Source organism: Mycteria americana, chromosome 5, assembly GCF_035582795.1.
Source record: "Mycteria americana isolate JAX WOST 10 ecotype Jacksonville Zoo and Gardens chromosome 5, USCA_MyAme_1.0, whole genome shotgun sequence".
NCBI lineage: Eukaryota > Metazoa > Chordata > Aves > Ciconiiformes > Ciconiidae > Mycteria > Mycteria americana.
The window spans coordinates 64,384,386-64,409,785 of NC_134369.1; the positions used below are offsets into that span (position 1 = coordinate 64,384,386).

General features: G+C 43.5%; 1 protein-coding gene across 4 annotated transcripts in view; it reads left to right on the plus strand.

Annotated features, from left to right (window-relative positions):
* CEP170B (centrosomal protein 170B) overlaps positions 1 to 23,020 on the plus strand; it is a 61,099-nt gene extending 38,079 nt beyond the window's left edge. For 2 of the 4 annotated variants that reach the window (XM_075503721.1, XM_075503723.1), the window contains 11 exons: positions 223 to 411; positions 606 to 714; positions 2,157 to 3,932; positions 7,199 to 7,448; positions 9,633 to 9,792; positions 13,642 to 13,680; positions 14,230 to 14,373; positions 15,912 to 16,000; positions 16,564 to 16,657; positions 18,036 to 18,087; positions 18,836 to 23,020. In XM_075503721.1, the coding sequence (XP_075359836.1) occupies positions 223 to 411; positions 606 to 714; positions 2,157 to 3,932; positions 7,199 to 7,448; positions 9,633 to 9,792; positions 13,642 to 13,680; positions 14,230 to 14,373; positions 15,912 to 16,000; positions 16,564 to 16,657; positions 18,036 to 18,087; positions 18,836 to 19,071 (3,138 nt within the window). In that variant the 3' untranslated portion in view covers positions 19,072 to 23,020. The remainder of the gene's footprint in view (positions 1 to 222; positions 412 to 605; positions 715 to 2,156; positions 3,933 to 7,198; positions 7,449 to 9,632; positions 9,793 to 13,641; positions 13,681 to 14,229; positions 14,374 to 15,911; positions 16,001 to 16,563; positions 16,658 to 18,035; positions 18,088 to 18,835) is intronic. The other 2 variants (XM_075503722.1, XM_075503724.1) reach the window with 1 other exon arrangement.
* Positions 23,021 to 25,400: the final 2,380 nt, after the last annotated feature.

Sequence of the window (25,400 nt, forward strand, 5' to 3'; positions counted from 1 at the left end):
AGGTGGGTGTGAGTGGGATTCTATGAATAAATGTATTTAAAGCTGCTACTGTGGAGTAGAGAAGAAAATTATTTACTTAGTTTGTATGGAAGCGTTGGCAAGTGTTTCTGGCCCTTTGGGATGATAGTTTGTGTGTGACTAATGCTTCGTGGATTTGGATTTTGGGCTAATATTTTCCTGTTTTCTTGGTTTTTAATCTTTCCCACGCAAACACCTTTTCAGGTTTTTGGTGTTCTTGAGTCGCCTGAATTTTCCAGAATCTCTTCAGCCTTTAGACCAATAATTAAAGGTGAAAAAGACGACTCTGGTTCTCATCAGCATCTAATCAGTGAAAATGGCACTAGTCAGAAGTCACCCTTGCTCCAGGCATTTGCCTCAAAAGCTGTGAGTGGGTCTCAGGCTGATGCACAGGTACGGGCAGTCCAGGTGGATTTGCTGGGATGGTGGAGGTGTAGATGGGTTTTCTGTCTGGATGGAAATGTGATGCGTAGATTGATTTCCATTTTGAGGAGACTGAGTGATGTGTGATGAGAGGAGAGATTTTTGTGGCTAGGATTTGGTTTACAAACCCTCTTTCTGACACTGCCTTCCCCACCTTGTTGTAGATGTCTGCAGCATCTCAAGGGAGTCAGAAGTGGGTGTCTAGGTGGGCGAGCCTTGCGGACAGTTACTCTGACTCTGGATCTGTCTCTGGGCAGGGTGATGGAGGTGCAGGTAAGTCTCATCCTTACATTACTTTTTGAAAGTAGCTGAATCTAAGCCAGGTTGATATGAAAAGCAGGAATTAAGGGCTTCTGTGCTTCTGGCTGTGGCTTATTGTCTGGTTTAGCTAATGTATTTGGGGATGGGAAGGACAGAGTGAATTGTTCCCAGTGGAGTAAAGATGGAGAGTGCCTCTGGTTTGCATTTCAGAGTCATCCAAGAAGTTCTTAAATGTTACGTTTGACGTGACTAAAGGGCACCTAGGAAGGCGAAAGATTGTAAGGGCCTTGGGTGTTAACTAGCCCCGAGTAGTGATTCTTTAGACTGCCTTATGATGCCAGATGAAAGCCCTTTGCAAGTTGCCTTGGACTTAATTGCTGACTTGTGCTTTTTTTGTGTGCTTCTTCTGTGTCTGGCTGTGCTGAGAACTGTAGCCTGTTCTGGGGTTTGCTGTCGGGTGGCAGGTTTGAAGTGTGGCTATCAGTGTAGAAAACTGGGTACGGAGGGGAGAAGGGGAGCAGGAGGACATCAGGCTCCCATCGTAACTGGGAGGACAGCTTACAGACCCTGTGGTCCTGTTGGTATGTGAGAAAGGGAGAAGAGTGCTTTGTTGGCTTTTGTAAATGCTTTCAACATTTTTGGCTGGAAATATTTGTCAGTATCCTCATGCTATCAACAGCTGTAGATAGATTCAGTAAAGATTAGAAGAAGCCTTTGTTTCGGAGGTCATTGCCACTGTTTTCACACTGTGTGCGAACGTGACTCCCAGAGTGTTTGAAATTTTACCATAGTCAAATAACCAGTTATCCAGGTATTTAAAAGCAGTATCAGATATGAAGTCCTGGCCAGTGGCATGGGAGTAATAGAAGTGCCGTACTGATTGTGTCTGTACTGATAAGCCCTCCCACACTGGGGCGGTGAGCTGTAATTCAGAGCCTCTTCATTGTTATAGGGTCTTTCTCCTGAGACTTTGCTGTGCGATATGACCATATGAGAACTTGTACTGTGAAAAACACCATCTATTTAGTCAAATGGGCTATGTTGTGTAGAATGGCACTTAAAACACTACATCACTGCAGTGATTTGTCTGACTGCTTTTCATCTCCTTCCCATGGTCTGATTTATGGTAGATTGATGCCAGCAATGCCATTACCCTTTAAAGTGTACTGGGAGGTATATTATGGGAGAATGAATCTGAAATCCTACCTTGAGAGAGGGAAGGTGTTGAACACTCTGATCCAGCAAAGGAATTAAGTACAATTTTACCTTAAGTGTCTGTATTGATAAACCTGAGGGACCAGGCCCTATTGGTGTTCACGTTACATAAAAGCTTAGTTCTAAGCATGTGTCGAGTGCTTTTGTGGACTTGCACTTTGCAGGATCAAGCTCTTAAATAAATGAATAAGTGGTATAGTTGTACAACAGTTGATTCTTGTCCACTTAACTCTCTTCAGAAAGCAGTGTAGCCCCAAAACCCGGGGAACCAGAAAATGCTGTGCCCTTGAGAACAAGGCGCCTTCTTCCCCAGCTCCCACCAAGTGATAAATCGGACAGCCCCACGCCCACGGTCCTGGTCTGCCAGGAGTCCTATTCTGAGGTTACCAAGAGAACCATCGTGAAGGACCACTGTGTGGAAGCCTATGGCGATCCCAGCAGCCGCCTCTTCATCCAAGAAGACTTGGATCCAGATAGCCTCAGCGATGCCAGCAGATCTGATGATGGCTTCAGCATGGAAAAAGGCAAGAAATATAAAGACAATAAAATGCTAGAGCAGATGGGGGAAGAAACAAAATCAGAGAGCCGGCAGCCAGGAGCCTCCCGAGTGTCAAATGTGAGAGCTGTAAGTGAGCCAGTTTCTACTTCGTTCTACATTGGTGATGACAGCAACGACGTGGGGATTCCCTCGAAGCTCTCTCTGAGCGTGTCCCATGCTCGAGCAGACAAAGATGGCAAGGGTCAGGAGTTTTCCTTCAAGTCTGCTGGCACACCAGTTCCTGGAAAGCCACCGGTCAAAGATGTTAGTGCTTATATTAATGCAGCAGGAAAAGTGGTTATTTCCCTTCACCAGAGTCTTCCTCAAGATCAGGAAAACGTGGCAGGAAAGGAAACATCATCTTTTGTTAGACAGGAAAGTTTTACCAAAGATAAATCAAGCGGTGCTGCTCCTCAAAATAAACTCCCGCATATTTCAAGTCACCCTCTGCTTAAAGACTTAGAGGCTGTTCGGTCAACCCGTATGGACTTTGGTCAGGAGACTCATCTTCTCCTTAAGGACACTGAAACTGCCTTGGCAGCACTGGAAGCCAAATTACTTGGTCAAAGCCAACAGCTGGAACCCTCAGAAACTGCTGGTCAGCTGGAAGACTCCTTGTCGGGGGACTCTGATGTGGACACTGCCAGCACGGTCAGCTTGGTGAGCGGCAAGAACGTCCCAATGAGCGCCCCAAAACGCAAACCAGTTGCGAGCTTGCAGAAGGAGAAATCTTCTTCCACGCCGTCCATCCAGGACCAGTGCGGGCAGCCCAGTGCTCGGGACAGGCTGACGGAGAAGCGGAAAACGCAAGTGCCGGAGGCATCAAACCGTGCGGAGGCTGCCAAACGCTTCCAAATGAAGCGGAGTGCTGGGGCTCGAGGGTCGCTTGACTTCACGGATGACGAGAGAAGCTCGAGCCTACCCTACTTGCCGGTCCCTGATGCGGTCGTGTCTGACCAGGAGCACTCAGTAACCCGGCCGGTTCCTAGAAGGAAACCTTTTACTCAGGCCACCAAAGAGGACCACAGCAAAACGACCTCGAATGTGCAGAAAATCCAGCAAGTTCTCACCCGCTCCAACAGTTTATCCACCCCGCGGCCCACGAGGGCCTCGAAGCTACGTCGTGCTCGGCTGGGAGATGCTTCGGACAATGAATGTGTCGATACGGAGAAAACGGCCTCCAACCCTGAAGCCACCGCTCCGGGCCCCAAGCAGTCCACAGAGACAAAGAAGCTCTCCCGGCTGGACATCCTTGCCATGCCGAGGAAACGGGCAGGTTCCTTTACGGTGCCCAGTGACTCTGAGACAGCGCAGTCGAGGTCGGGGTTTCCGGGCCGGAGTGTGGAGCCCTATCGGAAGACGGGTGTTTCAGGTTCAGAGGTTAGAGCCGCGGCGAGGAAAACAGCAGCTGCTGCCTCCGCGAAGCAGCCTTTCAGCAGGACCCGTTCAAGCAGCGTCAAGTATTCCTCTTCGTCCAGTAAGTGCTTGTGCTTTCTGTTTCTCCTCTGTTGCCCTGTTTCTGATTTATAGGCTGCACATGTTTGCCAAGGATTGGTATCTCAGTAATACAAGTGCTTCATCGGTGAGTACAAAAGTCTGCATTAACAAGCAGTACAGAGGTTGAGATTTCCTGTGGGTTTAGAGCAGCAGAGCATCTCTCATACCCAGTGAGATATTATTGCGGTGTTGTCTGTGAGGATATTGCAAATAGCTATTTTTCTTTTTTTTTTTTTCAGTGACTTTGTTTTTTGAACAACCAGTTGCCATTTGACAGGAGCATGTTAGCCATTTTTCTGTTAAAAAGGTAGAATTTAGTGCCCTTCTAGTGCTACAAGGAATTCTGTCCTGTTTTTCTTTGACTTCTAAGATTCATAGTTTGCTCCCAGAGAGCTTATAACGGTGTTGATCACAGCTGATGTCCCAGGTGGCAGGTTTGAAGGCATCTGAAACGGGAGAACAAGAAGTAAATGTCCCTGTGTTGCGAAGGCTGTTCCCTTGTTGTTCTTGTAAATGCAGATGTGGAGCTGGATGCTACACGTTGATTGCCCCAAGAGATTCCCACTACTGTGTATTTTCATTCACTTTTGCCATAGGTAAGGCAGGTGCACAGTCGTGTTTCACACGAGGCGAAGGTTTGCCCTGTAGCTGTGCACTCAACAGACCCTTGCAATATCAACATTTGTCATATTGAAATCAGCCTTTAATTAAGAGATGGGGACAATGCACATGACAACTCTAAGATGGTAATTGGTAATCAGAGATTGTCCCCGACACCTTTGGTCTAAGTCCCGGTCTATGCCTGTAGTCCTTGACGTACCATGGATGTGGCAAAGCAGATCTGTTTGCTCCAGTTTTTAGGAATGATGGGGGGCCAAGGGACAGGAAGAACCCCTTTGGCTGGGCTTCTCAGGACTGTTGAGAGTGATGCTATTTTCAGCAGATCTGTGTTTTTGTAAAGGGTCTTAGAGTTCTGGATGTGTCCTTTTCCTGTGTTTTCATACAGTTGAAATAATTATCCTTCTTGCAGTATTCATTTTTATTGCATGCTAAAAATGTTATTTGCTGCTTGTTTTGATTTGGATTGTTTTAGTGCATCTAGCTTCCCTTTTATTTTAATGATTTTCTTCTTACACATTTGTATATGCATGTAAATCAGAATGTGAATAAGCTAAAAGAGTATGTACAGTCTCTTCTCTTGCCTTTTTTGAGATGATGCTATTACTGACTTCTTGTTAAACAATAACAAAATTAAAGAAAAATAATGTGGTCAGAGTTTTCCGAACAGGAGGCACTCTTTGCACTCCGTCTGCCTTTGGACCTCTGCACAGACTTCAAATCATTTGGAGAAAAATGATAAGTGTTGGCCAGTTCTTGATTTAAATGAATTGGTTTTTGATTTCCAGAGCTCTGTAGCAGCATGCTAACACCTTTCCTTGTGCATAGTTGCAGCAGATGGTGCTAATCCTTTCTCTGAATTAGTTGCTCTTAAAATACTAACCTCCTAATTCCTTGATAGGATTGTGGACCTTGCACAAGCTTTAAGTATACTTCATGCTAAGTATACTTCATATTAAGTGTACTTCATGCTTCATTGTGCTGTACCAAGTGTGTGATGTGTGTTCCTATACTAATGCTATTATAGATATAGTGAATCAACGCCTAGCACCCCGTTCTTGCAACAAAAGTGAAACGTTGATAAACTGAACCATTGCACTGGGCCATCAAGACATTTTTTAACATGATACAATAAACCTTGAAGGCATTGAGTGTCAAGCCTTGGGAGTAAGGAGGCAGATGTGGCTGATTTATTCAAGGATTTCTTAAAGTGTTTAGCTAACCACACTAGTTTCCAACTCTCCCAGTGGGAGAAAGCTAATCTTGCTAATGGAGGAACAGAATGAACTACCTGGCCATGAGAAAAGAAATGCCAGTAGATTATCAGGCCATCTGAAATAACTTTCTGTGAAACGCACAGTAACATCAGAATAATGCAAGTTACCAGTTCTGAAAGCTAAGGGCCTGTGTCCTCTGCTCCTCTGTGTACATGATTTTGTTTAATCAGCATAATTTGAATGGTACTGAGGGAGTTGATTTTGATTTCCCTTGGCGTACACGGATGGAAAATCAGGCTCTTCATTTTAAAATTGCAGTTCAATGACAGGATGACCTCTTGATTCTAAGCCTGTGTTTAAAAGCAAACCAAAATAAAAAATCTCTACTGATGGAATATGAGCAACTTTATTTTTTTCTGTAAACCAAGACATTTATATAGCTACAGCTGAGATAGCGATGTCTAGGGATCTTTTTTTTTCACTATAGAGTAACTGTCTATAGTTTCTACCTGCATCTTATATGCCAAATTTGTTATTTTTGTTTGTATGATCTATGATGCTGGCTTAATTTACTTGCAGTGGTTCAGTGTTATGATAATCTTGGTAACACAGTGAAGCTTTTAGGTGTTGTAATTTTAAATAACTCAGCTGGTTCTGTGTTTGGTGGGTCTTCATTCTCCAGGGAAGGACGGAAGGGAATGAAGCGGTATCCGTAGAGAGTGTAGTGAGGCAGCGAACACTGGAAGCCCAATTTTCAAATAAGGACATCTCGATGCTTCCCATGCAAGGAGGACCTGGGTGTCTACAGAGCTGCAGAACCGGTTGGGATAAGTGGGCAGCTTCCACTTGGTTCCTGGAATTGAAGCTGGTCCTGACTGTGTGAACGCTCTTTCTCATAGAGTGTGATTAGTGGTGAACTGTGAGGCAGGAGGCGAACGTGGGCGTGTGGACTTTTGCAAATAACACCAAGCATTGTAGTCTGTTCTTCACTCAAACCCCTCCTTTTGCTTGTACTCGCAGCTAATTGGAAAGGTGTCTGTAGGCTTGAAAATTGGGCTCTTTTTAGAAAAGGACTTCTGTGGGACTATGAGGAGTCTGAAACGTGTGCTACTTATACACAGAGCTTCTGTGCATGGAAAGCCAAGTCTGTGGTAATAATTTACTACATTGGAGTTGTTAACACAGCCATTTTGCTTTTCCATTGGAATTTCCCACTCCAAATTTGTATAGTGAATGGAAGCCATAGAAGTGCTCAACTTTGAAATAAGCTCTGAGAATGTGCTGTTTAACTTAAAATCTGCACAGAAACTCTCCTTTCCTTATGCTCTTGGGCTAGTTTTGTGTTACCTTTTTGCCCTTTTGTAGTTATTTACTACTTTCCTCAGTCTGAAACCAATTCATTTTTTATAAGCATCAAGGCGGAGACCACAGGGTTCAGATTACACTTCTACTTCGGAGGAAGAATATGGCTCAAATCACAGCTCCCCTAAACACAAACGCTCCCATACTTCAACAGCCACACAAACACCAAGGATACGTGGCTCTGGGCTGAGCAAGCAGAAGCACAACGGCAGAGAAACGGATGACGATGAAGATTTTGATGACCGCCCTGACCCCTACAACTTCATGGCGCAAACAGCAGAGATAGCAGAAATAGCCAGGTGAGGTGGGGCTTTATGTATTGACCCGCATGTTGAAAATGGATTGAGTTTTTCTTGGTGTTCAAATCAATCCCAGCTGTGGAGGTAGAAAGAGAGGCACTCTCTCCTGTTGTTTGTGTGCCCTCCTTCTCCTTCATATCTTGAACATAGGCTTGTTCAGCCTTGGAAGGTTTTCAGGAAGCTTTACAGCCTGTGCAAGGTTGTGCTGGTTGTGCCTTCTTTCTAGAAAATGCCAAGGTGCAGGGCATTGTATCTTGGTTTGTTTCTTGTTCAGGCTGTGGACAGGTCTCCTCTTGTAGCTCTAAGTCTGTCAAAAGATGTAACTGTCTATACCTGCTTATCTCTGCTTTCTGCTGGAAGTCACTGTGTGTGCATGGACCGGTTGGTGCAAATTGTCCTAATTCTCTGCAGAGGAAGTCAAATGGATTAGCAAGACTGAATATGTAAACTGTTGAAGCTGCTTTGCCTGAAGCCGGTGAGGGAGCAGTTAGCAGTTGCTGCGGGGCAGAAACCTCTTTGCTTGGCACAATTGAATCCAAACAAGAAAATCTGTCTGGGCCCTGTGTGAGTCGTTGCTTAGCTCGATGTCCCTGGATACGGGACCTGTTGTATACTGGTGGTCTGATGGTTGCCTGGAGGACCTCAGCAGTAAAGCAAATAGATTCTTTTTTTTTTTGAGCAGTGGCATTTGAGGTTTGACATCTCTAATATGCGACTGTGTTATGCCAACTTTCCAGAAATACTGGTCTTCCATTGTACTGGCCATACTTGAAATACTTTTGACTGAGGAAGCCGTCTTCTGTCTGCTTTTGGTCAGCATTTCCACGTCACCCATATCACTTGCCGCACTGATCTCGAAAGGGCTTTTCTTGTGTGAACGTTGCTGTCAGGCTGCTAGAAAGTGTGTCAGCCTTCAAACCAGGCTGCATTACCTGTACCGCACGAAGTGTGCGTGTGGGAGACGCTGGCTTCCCTCCTAGCAGCGTTCCTAGCACGGGAGAGTGCTTCGGGTTGCAGCAGCTATAAATAAATGGTTGCGTCAGACTTGTCTGGCGCTGCACATTGCAGGGCTCGGTCACAGAGTCTGCTTTGTAATTGCAGTTCTGATTTCCGTTGCTGCTCCCAAATTAACCGGGGGAGGGGTTTAGAGGAGGCAGAGAAAGTTAAAAGGGAAAATGCCACTTGTTTACAGTAAGTGAATCACATAATGGATGCGTTTGGTGACAGCTCTATCCAAAGCAGCATGGATAGGGGGCACCTTAGGCAGATCAAACTGCTTTTTATTAGTTCAATTATGCATTTTCTTTCCAGGGAAATGTTTTGATGAACTGACAGTTTTATTACATTGCTTGGTTTTTCAAGTTAAAGTAGAAAGTGTCTTTCAGATGAAGCTAGCTAGCTGGAAGATTATTTTTTTTCTCTTAGAAGCTTTTCTTTAGAATTACCACAACAGCTAATTTTGGTCTGAAGGGTTTTTTTTAAGCTCTGCTAGCAACAATCCAGACTCTTAGAAACTGTTTTTGAGGTCTAGAGCAAGTAGAGCAGAGTGCTACAGTCGCTGAGTGTTAACTGGACACCTCTTAAGGGGCTTGAAGTTTCAAGACCTGGTTTCTGAAAACCAGATCGCTCTAAGGTATGCTGTGCTTACCCTGGTAATTCCTCAGCCCTTCCAGAGAATATGGAGGCATGTTTTGATTTACAGCCTATAAACCACAAGGAAGAAGGAAAGAGAATTTGAGTTTTTATTGTTTAAGTAACAAAGAAGAAAGCGTTTTTCCTTGTATAGGCTTTTTAAGGGAAAACAAAGAAGTCCCAAGAAGAAAAATTGACTGTGCTCTATTAAAAAAAAAGAAGAAAAGTAGAGTGGATGGGTGGGGGAGCAATAGCATAAAGCTTCTTTATGGATTGTCTCCAATACTTTCTGGTAGTGTGTAGTAACTAGAATGTGCTTTTTATCAAATCTCTACTTAGAAGCTGGGTTCAGGAGGGGAGTGGATTTATTTTGTGTGCAGCCAGAGTGTTCCTCAGCACCCTGCCAAGGCACCCCAAAAAAACCTGCTTTCCCTAGGCTCTGCAGAGGTTATAGTTCCCACAAACTTTTTGTGGTTGCTCTTTTTATATTTTATGAATATGAGGCTTGTTGTATCGTGTTCTAATGGCTCTGCTGCATGCCCTGTGCTTTAGGCTCAGCCAAACCTTGGTGAAGGATGTGGCCATCCTTGCTCGAGAGATTCATGATGTTGCTGGAGATGGGGACTCACAGAGTTCATCAGGGACAGGACCAAGCACCTCCCTCAGCTCTGTGCCCAACACTCCTGCTTCCACCATATCAGCGAGAGAAGAGGTAAGATCCTGAATGACAGAAATCTCTGTCTCTGAATACTAGTAAGTACGCAGGGTACGGTTGTGGTGGGAGGCCAGGGCAGCATCCCCAGTTGCTGCAGCACTGAAAAACCCTCATCCCCTGTCCTCCTAAAAAACACCACCAGAAAGATTGACTGCAGTCCGTTTCTTTATTTTGTCCTCCTCTGTGCTACAGCCAGCCTTGCAAGAGGTGGGAGTCATATTATTTCCTAAGGATCTCATGGCCTCTAGTTGGACTTTGGTCCCTGAAGTTTGCATCTGAGGAACAGGATGGAGTGGGTGTGCTGCGCTGCTGTGCCAGGGAGCCAGAACTCCTTGTTTCAGACAAGGCACTGACCGCATGCTCTGTATCAGTGGTGTATTTTGTACCTCTGTTTTGTCCTTTCTGCCAGGGCTGTTGAAACGCTGTTCAGGTATTGGTTGAATCCCTTCCCTCCATCTGTGTATTGATGGGCGAGGGCAGGGACTCGGCTCTCCAGCCAGCGAGGTGGGCAAGGAGGAAGGCAGTTAGCTTGGGGAGTGCTGTCCTCCAGCTCGTGAGCGAACCTGTGGCTTCCTCCCGAACTGCGTAACACAGTTTGTCTACACTGGAGTGGGGAGGAGAGAGGTGATTTCTTAACTTGGCTCACCAGTGCCACAGCGCAGGCACTCAGCTCAAACTTGGCTGCAAGGTCACCAGGAGGCCCCAGCTGCTAAAGCAAACTTGCCTTTGCTGCTGTTTAAATCCAAATTCTGCCCTGTCTACCACCAGCATGGGCTTAAAAAAAATATACAACTCTATCTGCTGTTCAGATGGGCCTCTTGGTCCTCTGTTGTCTCTGACTGTTGTGAGAATTGCAGACCTGTCCTAAGCAGGGTTCAAAGCTGAGGACCAAACCTGTTACCTACCCTGCCAGGAGAGTAGCTGGAGGCCCTGTGACCCTGCTGTGTTCATCACTGAAGGTGCAAAGCAGAAGTTTAGGGAGATACCCAGAAGATCAGGCGAGTGTGGCTGTGCTTGAGTTAAATCAAGGTCAACTGCAGCCTGCTCAGGGAGGGGTTTTTTCCTGAGGCTGTTTGGAGCCACAATGCACATATGTTTCGCAATAACTTCAGGCTCTGAGATAAAGTGTTTTATTGCTTTGTTTCCTTGCAAGTGCCACACCTGCAAAACTGCCTTTTTGTATTACTGTTTTTGAGCAGTTAAGGTGACAAATCTACCTTACTTCTGACTTGCAGAAGTTTGCTGTGGGTTGGTAATGACCCGCTTCCTTCCAGAAAATCAGCGTACCTACTGTTTGTTGAGTGCCACTGAAGGGTACGACCATACGTCAGCTCATGCAGAGGGATGTCCTCTTCTGCTAGAGGAAGAACACCCACAAAACACAGTGTTTCTACTCTGTGCAAAATGATGGGCCTCAAAGCACATGGGTGTGATGCTGAATGGCAGGATCACAAAGCCGGGACTGCTCAAACCCAGACGAATTGAGGGTTTCTCTGCGACATGGTTTTGCAGCGCTGCCGTGCCCTGTGTGGGACATGCCAGTCAGCCCCCTTGCAATAGCCAGGAGAGCAAACGTAGGGCTGTGTCGCACTGTAGGTAATGCTGCCGGCAGTACCCACTGCTAGAGCAGTTTTTGAGGTCTTACAGTGGTGTAAATAAAGAAGCAGTGGTAGGAGCCTGTCTATGAAGACAGATCAAGAGTCATAACCTTTGGTGTGTTCAGCCAGTTCACCACCATAAAGGCTTTTAATTAGACTCACTCCAAGTAGGGTTGGATAGCACCATGATTTTAGCAGGGCCAGCAGCTGCGAGGCCATTTGAGTTACACCCAAAATGCCACCATGCATCAGTGGAGCTGTCCTATACTAGCGATAGCCAGGAACAGGTTAAATCAGCAGGACTTTCTACTGGTGATGCTGAGATGTGGAGCTGAATCCTGAATAGCTTGGGATCCTGAAAGGTGCATCTTGGGGGTCATCTTATGAATGGGAGCAATATAAACTGATGTGGCTTTAATAAACACACATCTTGTCTTTGGAACTGGACTAGAGTCAGTGGACACACTTTCCTCAGTCTAGGTGCTGCTGAATCTGTGCCAAAATAATTATTTTGGCTTAATGCAGGGAAGTTGCTAGGAAATAACTGAAGATCAGTGTGTGTGATGCTAAGCATGTGAATTTTGTGAGTGTTTTAATAAAACAACTTTATATTAAATATTCTAGGGAAGGACATAGTGATGAGAAATAGCTACTATAGTTATAATAGTAATGTATTGAAACACCTGATAAAAGGAAGTATGTGAATAAGAAATGTTTGCTGTGTGTGACTGTCTCTTACACTGCTCTGGCTTTTGCAGTGTTGTATGCCATTCTGCTAGCTCTTGATTTTCTACTACTAAATTTTTATACCTATTCTAATGAAGTGGGGAAAAATGCAGGAAAAATAAGTACTGATGCTGGAATCACTTTTGAGGGTTTAATGCTGTACCAGAAGCTTCACTTTGGACCAGTGTGTGGCACAGCATTTCTCAGCCTCAAATGAATTGCCTTTTAAATTACTTTTATTACGAAGCTTGGTTAAAGATTAAAATCGTGAGTGTTCTCTGAAAAGTTGAGATGGAGCCTTAGATATAAACCTTATTATTCATGTTCGGTCCTTTCAGGTCCAGTGTTGGCTTGGATGTTTGCTAGGAAGGTTTTCAGTTTCCCCAGTGCATGTTTGGGGTGTTTTTGTTTGTTTTTGTAGCCTCAGCTGTATAGTTTATAATAACTTAGATTCTTGGCATACTGAGCTGCTACAAATCAAGCCAAAAAAACCCCAAACAAAACAAAAAAACAGTTCAGCAAGGGTGAAACCTTCATGATTCTTTACCAAAGCCATGGGTTGTTTGGGATGCCTTGGGTTGTGGGTGTGTAGATTTTACAGGACCCAGCTTTCTGCAGGGCTGAGCAGTCAAACTGAAAGCTCAGCTGCTGCAAGCGTAGTCAAGTGGGTCATCCCAAATCACTGGCCACTTCTGCAAATTTTAGCCCTGCATGAAATTCTTTTGGTTGGTCTTTTTTTAAAGTTGATAATGATATAGCAGAAACTTAAGAGCCCAATTATGTTTGTTAAGTTGTTGTTCAATGTACTCAGTATGAGTGTCGGTATGATGAGAGGAAATGCTTACGAGTGTGACAGAACAGAAAGCATGAGAACAGACCAGGTCACCCATGAAAATCTCCTTGTGATGGGGGAGCAGATGCTGTCCTTACTGTGTTTTCAACTGGTTGTGCTGAGAACTGCTGGACTGTAGGAATATCTTCTTCCCTCTGGTGCTGTTTCACCACTGCAAGCAGCCTGACTTACTGTTTCTGCACTTCACGAAAGGATGCTTATAAAAGGGAAGCATATTAGCTAAACGTTTTGGCTGTTGTGCTCCTGTACCATAGTATCTCATACCTCCTGCCTGTGTATAACCCAAGTGCTGCTGCATAGAGTGTGGGGAGCCTGGACCTTGGATGGCACATGGTTTCCTTGCAAGAGCTGTGTGCTTTGCCAACCAAAGAGCCTCCTGGGCTGTGTGTTTAGCCCATTCTCTGTGCTGGGAGGGCTGCTGGATTTCACTCAGCACAGTCTGTTTTGAAGTAACTGGGGAGCTGCCCGGGACCGCCTCTGCAGAACTGGTTGGTGACCAGGACCTCCATGGGTTTCAGTGCATGCAGGGGGTGGGCATCGAGTGCTGGTCCTCAGGAATGCGCTTTTGGGAATGTCAACCCAGAATAACCCCAAACCATGTGTTCTCTTTGATACTTGCTGTCACAGCCATTCACTAGCATTGATCTCTTTGTTTCTGTTTTAACGCAGATTGCTCGTAGATCTTTTCGGCTGGCATATCCATCTCAGGTGCACTTTCCATCCCATTATTTTTGTATCTCTGTCTTGTCACTGTTATTTTCCTTCCTTTCTTTTAGAGTTTTTGTCTGTCAGTCAACCAAACCGGAGTAGATGTCTTGCCTTTTCTGTTCTTCCTGTTAATTATTTGCATTATCAGTGGTTTTGTATTGCTTTTTCATCTCTTCCATGTGTTACTAAATGGTTTCTGATTAATTTTAGTGTGGTTTTAATGTTGCATTGATATATTAAAACATAAGATATGGGAAAACAGGGCCTTTTTGAGTTTTAGCCTAAATACAAAAAAGGCAAAGATGTACTTTGTGTTCAAGTCTCAAAATTATAAAGTGGAATAGCTCCGCTGAGTTTCATAGGATGACTCCAGTGGGTAGATGCTTGCAGGATTGGGGTCTAGTAATTTGCTTAGGAACCCATACCTGTCTGAACAAGACTTAAATGAATCAGTGTTCCTCTGGGGCTTGCCTGAAAATCTGCAATACCTGCAGTGAGTGCCTGTGTGCCTCCTTCCCTACTAATTTTTAATGACTCATTATTTCCAAGTTGGTGCAGCACATTCCAGAAGCAAGTCTGAACTACCAGAAAGTGCCTCCGGGATCAGTGGAACTGAAGGATTTTGACCAAAATATGAACGATAATAGAGAAGAGGATCCCTCAAGAAAAACAAGGACGAGAAACCGTGAGGAGGCAGGCCACCTTTTTCTTTGCTTTATATATGATATTGCTTTAAGCTGCAGTATGTATACGTGTTCTTTCTAAGCTGCCAAAGGAGGCTACTCAAAAAAAATGGACTTCTCAAGAGCCCTGACTTGTAGGTATAGAAACAATGTTTAAAAAAAGAAAAAAGGAGGAACAGAATCACCCTTCTTGCCAATACTGTCTGGAAGTTTCCTCTCTTGTGTGAAACTCCATTAAAACCTGAGGCTTGGTCATTTGTTGTTTGGGAGGAGGCATTCAGTGTCGGAGCCCACTTAGGCTATTTCACTGCTCTTTTAAAGAAAAAAACAAAAATCTCAACTTTGAAATCTGCAGCACCAGTGGTTCAATGGCAAGAAATCATGGCATGAAAACAGTTGTTCCTAATCAATAAAGGTACCTTATTTTTCTGCAATGGGCATGCTGGTCAGAGCTGCCCATAGAGCAGCAGTGGCAGGGTCTGGACCTTCAGAGGAGTTTCTGCGGCTGGGCTCGAGTGCCGTGGCACGGCTGGCTTGCTGTGCCGTGGTGTGCAGCCAGCAAGCCACTTGTTCTGCGTTGTTCCCTCCAACCTAGAAATCACTGGGATGATGCTAAAATGTGAGGAAGCCTGGCCTGAACTTGAGGCTGGGGATGGTGTTGAAGTGAGGGCTGTAGCAGGGTGATGGTGACAGAGAGCGGAGGAGCAGGCTGCTGATGCAACACTCGGCTGTTGCTTCTGCTTGCTTTCTGCCTGCTGGCTCCTGCTGAGAAGAAGGAGCTGGGGCAGAGGCTCCGGGGAGGTGGTGCAGGCAGCAGGGAGAGCTGGGCTGCAGCACGGTCGCTCTGCTGCTCTGGAGAGGGAGTGTGACTCAAACAGGCTGATGGAGGGGAACTTGGGCTGAGCCACTGGTACTGATCCTGTCCTGTGGCTGACCTGAAGCAATCCCTCACTCCCCTGTAGAGATGTGCCAAGGCTGAATAAAAGATGCAGGTTCAGAGTGCCCCCAGCTGACATGGGCTTTCCTGGCAGAAGCCTGGGGGCTCTTTTGAACCACAGGACTTTAATATTTGGGGTTTGGTGGGGTTTTTTGTTGTTGTTTTTAATAAAGCAGAATGTAACATGGTGGGATTATATGGCTGTGAAGGTGACTTGAACTCATATAAATCACATGAGATGGTTTCAGTAAGACTGCCTGTGGGAATTCTTGCATTGTGATTTGGCTTTTTGAGGGTTTTTTGGGTGGGAGGTGCCTGTGAGACTTGGAAAGTCTTAAGCTTTTTCTTTCAGAAATGCTTAAATAGTTAACTTACTGCAGACAACTCTGTGTCTTTGTACACTCCTCAAGAAAAAAAATCTGAACAAGTTAGTATTAATCTTTTTGCCAAAGTGCTGCAACAAAGCTGCATGTCATCTTAATCTCCCTTGAACTTCAAATATCATCCCCATAGATGAAGATGTTTCAGTGGAGATCATTTACTGTAAAAATTTCCAGTTTTGTAATATGCCACTTCTGCTAAAAGTTCTCTGATCTGCCCTTATATTTTAGGTAATCTTTGACAATCTGATGTTGAACCCGGTGTCCCAGTTATCACATACAATCCGTGAAAATACAGAAAACCTAGCTGAAAAAATGAAGTAAGTAACTTTTTAGCCCTGGCCTGAAATGTTGACTTGCTGCTGAGTTTGTTGGCTTGCTACTTGTGGAAGATAATGCATTGTTGTCTTGCGAAGTCTTGTTATCAAGATGCAGGGAATCTCGATGTAGGAAACTGTGTGTGTAGTGAACGAGAGGTAACATGATTATTTGCCATCTCTTTTCCTCATGTGTTTGGCCTTTGGAATTTTAATGCTGGATTTGTAATGCCTGTTGATGCTTTAACTTTGAAATGTTGCCTGTGCAAAGAGTTAGCAGAAAATGTATTCCTGTTGGTGGATTGTCTCCTCTTTCCTCCCCTGTCCCAAGGCTCTTAGAAAGCCTGCAAGTCACCAAGGCTTGTGAAAGCTCTTCAAAGCCTGTTGCTCTAGAAGACATCAGTTAGGAAAGGACTTTGGATTGTTCCTAAATCAGCTGAAAGGCGCTTTGTCTGGTTGCTAATCCACTAATCTCCTTTATTGCCACATCTTGTGATAATTAAGTCTTTTAAACAAGCAGCTTTTGGATGGCAATTTTAAGACCTGCTCCACTTCTTGTGCTGCAGGATTCTGTTTCAAAACTCAGAAAGGACCTGGGAGGAGATGGAGGCCAAAATTAATTCAGAAAATGAAGTGCCAATTCTGAAGACATCAAACAAGGTAAGACCATGTGAAGAAGTGAAATACCGAAGGCTTGTGTCCATGAAAGCTTTGTAAGAAACAAAAACAACAAGCTCTGGCCCTTCTCAAATCCATTTCTGAAATTTCTAGTCCATTTGCATGTGTTGAACTGCTGGGTTTTGTTGCTGTTTGAAGCTGGACAAAGTGAGTTCCTCCAGCTGTTGTGTTTCACCAAACTCTTCCCCTCTACCTTTGTGATTCATCTTCAAAGACCCAGTCCCTTAACATACGTTCAAGTTCAGGGTCATTAGGCCTCATTTAAACATGTACCAAAGCATCACCAACCATGTGGTTGCCACAGCTTCAGTTGTAGACAGGTGTTTCTCATGCGTGTTTGTTTTCTTCACCTGTAACAGTTCGATAACAGGGCAATAAAAAAGCTTCAGCCCTAGGGTGGTGTTTGTGCTCTCATGACCCCTTATTGTCATTTATGGGGACTGCCAGTAGGGATTTAAGTACAATAATGGACCCAGCAAATACAGTTAATGCTAAGCATACATGTAACTGTGCAGGACCTGTGTAGCTCGGTGCTACAGCGGTATATACATGGCCAATTGCTTTGTCTGGTCTAGGAGTTGAGTCTGCAAATATCTTTGTGCATTTGGTGTTAAGGAGGATGCGGAGAAGCCTTTTTACAGTTAATCTGGCTAGCATTTCAAATCTAAATCCACTGTGGCTCTGAACTGAGTGGTGTAGTAGCACTTGGTGAAATGATGCAGAGCAGAGGTCCCTGTGCACTGACCAGATGCACCTAGATACAAATCATAGAATCATGGGATGGTTTGAGTTGGAAGGGACCTTTAAAGGTCATCTAGTCCAACCCGCCTGCAATGAGCAGGGACATCTTCAACTAGATCAGGTTGCTGAGAGCCCCATCCAACCTGACCCTGAATGTTTCTGGGGATGGGGCATCTATCACCTCTCTGGACAACCTGTGCCAGTGCCTCACCACCTTCATCGTAAAAAATTTCTTCCTTCTATCTAGTCTGAATCTACCTTCTTTTAGTTTAAAACCCTTACCTCTTGTACTGTCGCAACTGGCCCCTACTAAAAAGTCTGCCCCCATCTTTCTTATAAGCCCCCTTTAAGTATTGAAAGGTTGCAATAAGGTCTCCCCAGAGCCTTCTCTTCTCCAGGCTGAACAACCCCAACTCTCTCAGCCTTTCCTCATAGGAGAGGTGTTCCATCCTTCTGATCATCTTGATGGATACTAGCTTTGTCTTTTCTGTTAAATAAGCAAGGTTGGAACTGACTTTGAATCTTCTTGATCAGATAAGACAGAAGGAATAAGACTGGATTCCTGTGTCAGCTGAGTATTTTGTTGCTTAATTTTCCATTCTCATGCTTTTGTTTCTAGGAAATCAGTTCTATCCTGAAGGAGCTCAGGAGAGTTCAAAAACAGCTTGAAGGTTGGTCGTGTAAAACGTTCTTTTTGTCTCTCAAATGCCAGGAAGTTGCACAAAATAAAATAATGCGGCTTGATTTGCCAGTGAAAGCTGGGAAAGGATGCAGAAGTTTAGTTTGTTAGCATAGTGCTCTCTGACGAGTGCATATGGAATGAACAGTAGATTTGTCTTGTGCTGCCAATTTTTAAGAAAATTGTTGACTTTTGCAATGTGGAAGCTGTTGCTGTGGAAATGCTTTGTTTGTGGTAATTAGCATATTCCCATAAGATGAACTGGCAAAGGTCTGTTCTGCTGAAATAATATTTAGCAGCTCTTTCAGCCAATAAGCTGTGCTATGCTTTCTGGACTTGAATTTTGCACATAGAGCTCTGTGCAATAGAAAAGGCAAGACAAGCTCTTGCATCATCTAGAAGTTTAATAAAGACATATAAAAACATATAGGCATCATCTTGGGCTCCTGCTAAAAGCTTGCCATTTGGCTGCTGTAGTTTGTTTTTTCCAATTTAACCAGAAAATTGAATGTCCTTGTAGCTTCAGCTGGGGGGAGGTTTTGCTTGATAAAGCTGCTTAGGCCTGAAAGTATTAATGAAGAAAATATCGTGACTAAAATGAATGCGAGTACTGCCTACAGTTCTGCTGCCTTCAAATGAAGGCAGCAACCTTCTGCTTAGAAACTCTGTTGAGTGCTGCTAATATGTCTGTGTATGTGTCTCTTTTTTTTTTTTTTTTCCCCCCCTTTTCTTCCCCCCAGTCATAAATGCTATCATTGACCCTACTGGAAACTTGGATGTAGTTGCCAGTAACAAAGCATCTTCTGCTGCAAAACAATCTACAGCCACTAAAGTCAGGACTGCAAACACTTCTGGATCCGCACTGGAGACTTTGTCCCCAGCACAGATGAGAAACTACACGCAGAAATCGAACTGTGGGTCTTCTAGCTTACAAGATTCAAATTTCATTCCAGATGGAGAGAAATATGTGATCTGATACAATATTTTGTATTGCTATCATATTGTAATCTACTGTTGCATTAGTATTGTGTATGAGTGGTTTGTGGACAGTTTGTGTGGAGCAGTTGTTTAGATTGCTAACACGTTGCACAAAAAAACCCCAATCTATGCTGTGAGGGTGAATGGAAAGTCTGTGTATGCCTTTTAAACAAGACTAGCACTGTGGAGCAGCACATATTCAGCATAGAGGCAAACTGATTTTTAGAAAATTACTCACTTATTCTTCCAGTGTGCCATAAGGAAACAGGCTTTGCATATGCTCCATTCAATACTGCTGAAGCTAAAGTGTTCTCGTATTGGCCTGTTTATAATTATTCAGTTGTAATGCGGCGCAATTTAAAAACCACTTTTTTTGGTACTGTATTTGTTTTGGTTTTGTTTGGTTGGGTTTTTTTAATTGTACAAGTGAAGCATTACAACTCTGTTGGAATCAACGTGCAAATCCAACAGAATGATTGTGCAATATTGTGGGTTTCTAGGAGAAACTCTTAGTACAGTTGTGTAAGAAGCCCTTTTCAGCGGTCCTAAAAAGGTGACCACACTGAAGTTGTGTATCATCTTATTTTCAGTCCAAAAACCAAAATAAGACAGAATAAACCCTTTGTTTTTCTCTTGGAAAGTGTAAAAGTTAATAATGGTATTAATGTAAAGACTACTAATACAGTTACTATTTTTGATGATGTTTCAGGCCCAAAGTTTTGGGTAGGTACAAAAAGTCAGATTTTACAGTTTAGCTTGCCAAATTTTCATGATTTTGGTACAAATGCTGTCTTTAAGCTGCCTTTTTTTTTTTTTGTTAAATATACAATCTTTTTACAATGAGCTATAAATGCTCTTGGCTGGGCCAAAGACTAAGATGTTTGCATTTAGCTAATTGCTAAGAAAAAACATCTGTTCCAATGGCTCATGTAATAAACTTAATTGCACAGTTGCTGTGAACTACTCTTCACTTGACAGCACTGGAAAAAATAATGGCTTAAATGTAGCTCCACCTTTACGGCTAGTTCTGTTATGATTTTTTTTCAATGCAAAAGTGCTTGGAGACCATCATTCTGTGGTATTCTTCAGAAACTATTCAACAGTGTCAAGCACTTGGTACACTTGGTATTTTTGTCTGGATTTTATTTTTGGTCTGTTATAATCCTAGAAACACTAAGGATTATGTGCAGTTGCACTGAGCAATTCCTTGTTTAAAAAAAGTTGGGTTTTGTATTCTGTCTTTCAGTTAAACTGCAAAACACTAAGCAATTTTTTGTGGCTTTAAGAACAAAAGTTTTGGTTTTGAGGGGACCTCTTCCAGACGTGTTTGCTCCCAGTTTTTTCTGTCTTGTATCGATTCCTTTTTCATTCTTCCTGGTCAGTAAACAGTAATCAGGTAAATAAATTATTTTGTAGCTGCGGAGGATACGTTTACTGGGAAAGGTGAGCAGATGAGTTCCACTTTGCCCTCATACAGTGTGTAGTTTAACCAGTGACAATGGTTTCCCAAGCTTGACTGCTTCTTGTGTGCTGACTTTATATTTTGGGGTGGGTAGTGGATTCCTTAGTTAGCTTCAGTAGTTACCTGAGCTTTTCTGCTAGAATGTTGTAACAGTGGGAACCTGTTAAAGTAATTTAAATAAATAGGGATGCTCACAAAGTGTTTAATCTTACTAGCAAAGACCATGATTGCTTTCCTGGTGAAGCCAGTGGGAGCTTTCTATCAATTTCAGCAGAAACAGGATTGGTCCCAAAATGGGAGTATGCCAACAGGCCATTAGTTTCTTTTAAGCGTGCAAGATGCTGGCTGGTAAACAATAGGTGCAAATATCCTTCCAAGATTTCCAGTAGATTATACGACTCATCTGCTTGTGTGGAGATGCTCTTCCATGAAGAAATCTGCTGGATTTCATGTAGATGACTGCAGAATAAAAAAAGAATTTGCCCTTGATGTTCTTCTGCCTGTAATATACGCACTATCTGAATGTGTTCATTCAGTCATTTATTCTGACCTGTCTTCTTGAAATACCTGACTGTGTCCTTGATGAATATCATAAGTGGTGGTATCGTTCCTGACATATGAGACACAATTTTTCAAGCCCTTCTTGATTAGGGTTTGAACCAACCAGGTGCTACCCCAACTCACTAGGAGTTGAAGGACCTTCACAGATAAGGTGTTGCTGTTAGTTTCAGTTTTGCTGTAGACACATGTGAATTACTCAGACATCTGACCTTTATTTGTTACTCATGTTTCCACATCTTCATGGCTATGCTCTAGTGGATTTTGTTTCTCTACAACATGTCCTTGGTGGGACTTCTGTTTACTTCCGCTTGAAAATTGCTTGATTCTTCTTTCATTCATGAACACATCAGGGATGGATTTTCTTCCTTGGTTGCCCTGTTCAGAACTTGAGAGAGAGCCCACAGACACCTTACATCAATTAAATCAACCCGCAAAATACGGTACCTCTTCAAGTGACTAATAAGGACGCAACAATCGGTGTCTGTTTATAATTTGGAAATGTGTGCGTGAAGGGGGGGAGAATGCACAGCTTGATTTGTTTTATTTGTGACTCAGCCAAACTATAAAACGCTTCTGTGTCCTGACACAATGTTCCTCTTTGGATCTTTGCATTTAAAACAGTTTTGCTAGTCAATGATGAAATGCAACATATTCTTTCTTGTATTCACTGCTTCTGAAGTACCCCCCATTTGCACTTGTCTGCTCCAGATAAGCCAAAGAGCTAGCCACCTGACTATTACTCCTTCGTTGATTGTTCATTCTTACAAGCAGTACTGTATGCAACCATGAAAACATGCCTCTCTGTGACTCCAGTGTGACCGTAACAGATGCGTAGCGGTGTATCTGGGTGGCCCAGGATCAGTGCGTAAGATACCTGGTGGCTTCCATGAGCTACAGATGGGCCTTGTGTTGAGCTTGGTAGGGTGACGCTGACCTGTGGGTCACTCTCGTACCACACTGCTTTCATGTGTTTTGTATCTGACTAAAGAAATGTAACAAAGGGTGGGATTTTTGAAGTCTTAGGGAAGCAAGTGCTCAGGTCCTTTTGGGTTTCCATATGCTTTGGGTGCCCGGCGCCATGAGCACCTTTCAAAATCCCAGCCCTCAGCTCTTCCACTATACTTGAAAACCATGTTCTCAGTTCGACGCTTTCAAATGTAAAAACCTGTTACTCTGTTCTGATGGCGTGAATGTAGCTTCCTGCAAGAATGCGTATGAGCTTTGTGAGCGAGGACCTAAATGTACCCGCGGTGACGTCATGCCGTGGTCGTGCTCCAGGAGAAAAGAACGTCTGCATCATCTTTAAGTATTTTAGTAAAGGTACAACTAGTGGAATGTTTACATACAGCCTACTGAAAAAAAAGAGGAGACAAAAAGATAAAAAAGTGTAAAGTATTTAAGTGCAAGATTCTACTAGTTTTTTCTTGTTTTGCAGATCACCCTAGCTATTTTTGAAGTTCAGTAAATGTGTATAACTTTTGCAAAGACCAGACAGAACTACCTGTTCACTTTCGATGTGCCCCGTGCTGAATTGTGCCTATTTCACTCTCTGCTGTTGTTATGCTGCTGATTCTGCTGTTCTCAACTGTTCACTGGATCATTCCATTTGCATGCAACACAAATGCAAGCTGAGCTGTCTGAGAGTAAAGCTGAAACACGTTTGTATAACTTGAATCGATTAATGACTTTCTCTTTTCCACACCCTCTTGAAATGCTGTGTATAATTTTGATTTGTTTTTCCTGCCCTGGTTTTTTTTTGCCACTTTTGGTTTTTTGAATGGTAATTTATTTTTGTTTGGATTATAGGCAGTATCTGTACATTTTGTTTCAAGGTGATATTGTGGACGTCTTTAAAAAAACAAATTGTTATTTTATATAATTTTATCATAAAGTTGCTCTAATAAATCATTCTTTTATCATGTGACTGATTCTGGATTTCGTGTGTTAATTTGGGGAGGAGTATGTGTTTGGTGGACTAAATTTTTCAACTGCCCATTTACATTGGTGTTAAGTACAGTGTAATGAAAGAATTATGAGCAACTGAAGACTCCCAGTGCAACTGGATCTGTCCTGGTGACACCTATGGCTGGGGCAGATCCCTCTAAAGTACAGGAGTCCCTTTTCCCCTGCCCCCGTAGTTACAGGATTGAAGTCTGCAAGTGCCCATCACCTGAGGGTGGTCTTACTTCTGAGTATGGTATGGTGATATTTGATTTAATTTTTAGTACTGTTTTATTTCATTGCCATGATTAACAATGGTACTTAAATCCAGCCTGGATATGATCATTTCCCCAGCAGGTATGTGATTATAGAAAAACATTATTATACTACACTTCTGCTCTCACCTTATACATATATATTTATGTATGTATAAATATATGTATGTATAAATATATATGTATATATTTATATATAGTGGAGTTTGTGTCTGTGAAATTCTTTTGACTTTTCCCTTCATTCCATCACTGTCCTTCCCTGCTGCAGTTCTGTCTGACCTTTGCATCCTTCCTGGCACTTTTGAAATAACATTAATTCATCCTTCCCCTCTCCACAGCCTTCAGGTGCCTGCAGCCTCCCCCACCCTGCTCCGTGCCACGTGGGACTCTGGCTCCACGTCCTCTGCATTAGCACAGCTTCCATAGGAAGTAGAACATGTGTAGCTGATAAAAGCATTGCATTGCTTGCCAGCAGTAACTAAAATGCAGGCAAAGGGGAAAAAGGAATAATATGAGTCCCTAAACAGGGTCAGTGGGAAACTTCCCATCCCCTGGTGAGCTTTGCATTAGGTACTTGACCATGAGACCTTTTATGCTTAAAGTTTTAGGGAGGGATTTTGTGTTTTTTAAAAAAATAATTAAATTTTAAAAAAATCTTCTGCCTCTCTTAAAAACCTTTCTTAAACTTAGTTTGTATATGCTGTGTCTGCAGAGAAGGCTTTTTGTGTTCTCTAAAATACAGGGCTGGGTTACACACTAACTATATTGCCTCTCCACAGGCTTCCCCAGCTGTACTGAGTGGTATTTGAGTTGGGATGCTATGCAAAGTGCCCTTTTGAAATCAATAGTGCATCCACTTCATTAATTTTTAACAGTCTGACTGAATAAACATAAGAGGTAGTGGACCTGTGGCTAAAACTATTTGCAATGTAATGAAAGCTGCTATCTGGCAGAATTTAAAAATAAAGGATAGATGGCAAAAGTAATGATCTCCGTGCATCTTCCTGCTGAGTGTTCAGCTGCAATCCTGCCTGGCTCTTCAACATCCTCATCTGCATTGGCAAATAGAGCCTGGTTTTCCACGTGTGTGTAGAAGGGAACACCAGAAAGCGTTGCCTTGAGCAGGGTTTGCAGGATCATTCTTTAGAGCAAAACTTTAAGTCATCAGAGAGACAGGTTCTCTCATTTTTTGACGTGTGAAGATCTACCAATAGACCCTCATCTACTGGGTCCTGCGCACACCGTGCTGTGGGAGGACCGTGCCTTTTTCGACAAGGGCCTTTGTGGACTGTTCGAGAGCAAAGCCCTGCTGGTCTCGGCTTTTTCTGGTGGGATGGGGTTGGCATGGGGCAACGGTGGTTTGGCTGTGTTGCTTTCCTCAGGAGGGGTACAACCATTTGGATGCAGCCTTGCAGATACTTGGAGCATGCTTGATGCAGTTATCTAGAAAAAGTGTTTTATTTCAGTGCATTGGCTTCTTAGGTCTCTGAATGACACGGGCTGAGCAAGGGAAGCCAAGAAAAATCAACGTAAGAAAATAGTACTCACTAGGATTCTACTCTGCTTAAGCTATTTTTTTTTTCCTCCTCTGAACAGAAATTACTGAAAATACTGTACTTGCCAAAAGAATTAGTGCCAGAAAAGGCTCGTTCAGCAGTAACGCTTCTGCTTCTGTCAACATCCAACTCACAGGAACCATAGGAAGGAAAAAAAAAAAAAAAAGAAACAAGCCCAAAATGTGGCATCCACCTGGCACTTGGGGACGCTTCATCGACAAGGAAAGATCCACAGGCACTGGTGAAATTAGGTTTCAGCAAGAGGACCTGTGGCTTTAGCACAGCAGTGACCATGGACAGCAGGTCCCTCTCTTGGGTGGTACGTTTCTCCCTCCTAGCCACGGATAGCTGGGCAGGCTCGAAGAGGGTGGGTTGTAACACAGCCTGTAACCCACCTTCACCACAGGCTAAGCAACCTCTGTGTAAGCAAGAAGAATGTTCTTTACCTTCAGGAGGACACAAGGATAGCAGTTGCATCGGGCCAGTGGTTACCTGGGTTGCCAGGTACTTTGCAAATCGAAGAGGAGGAGTG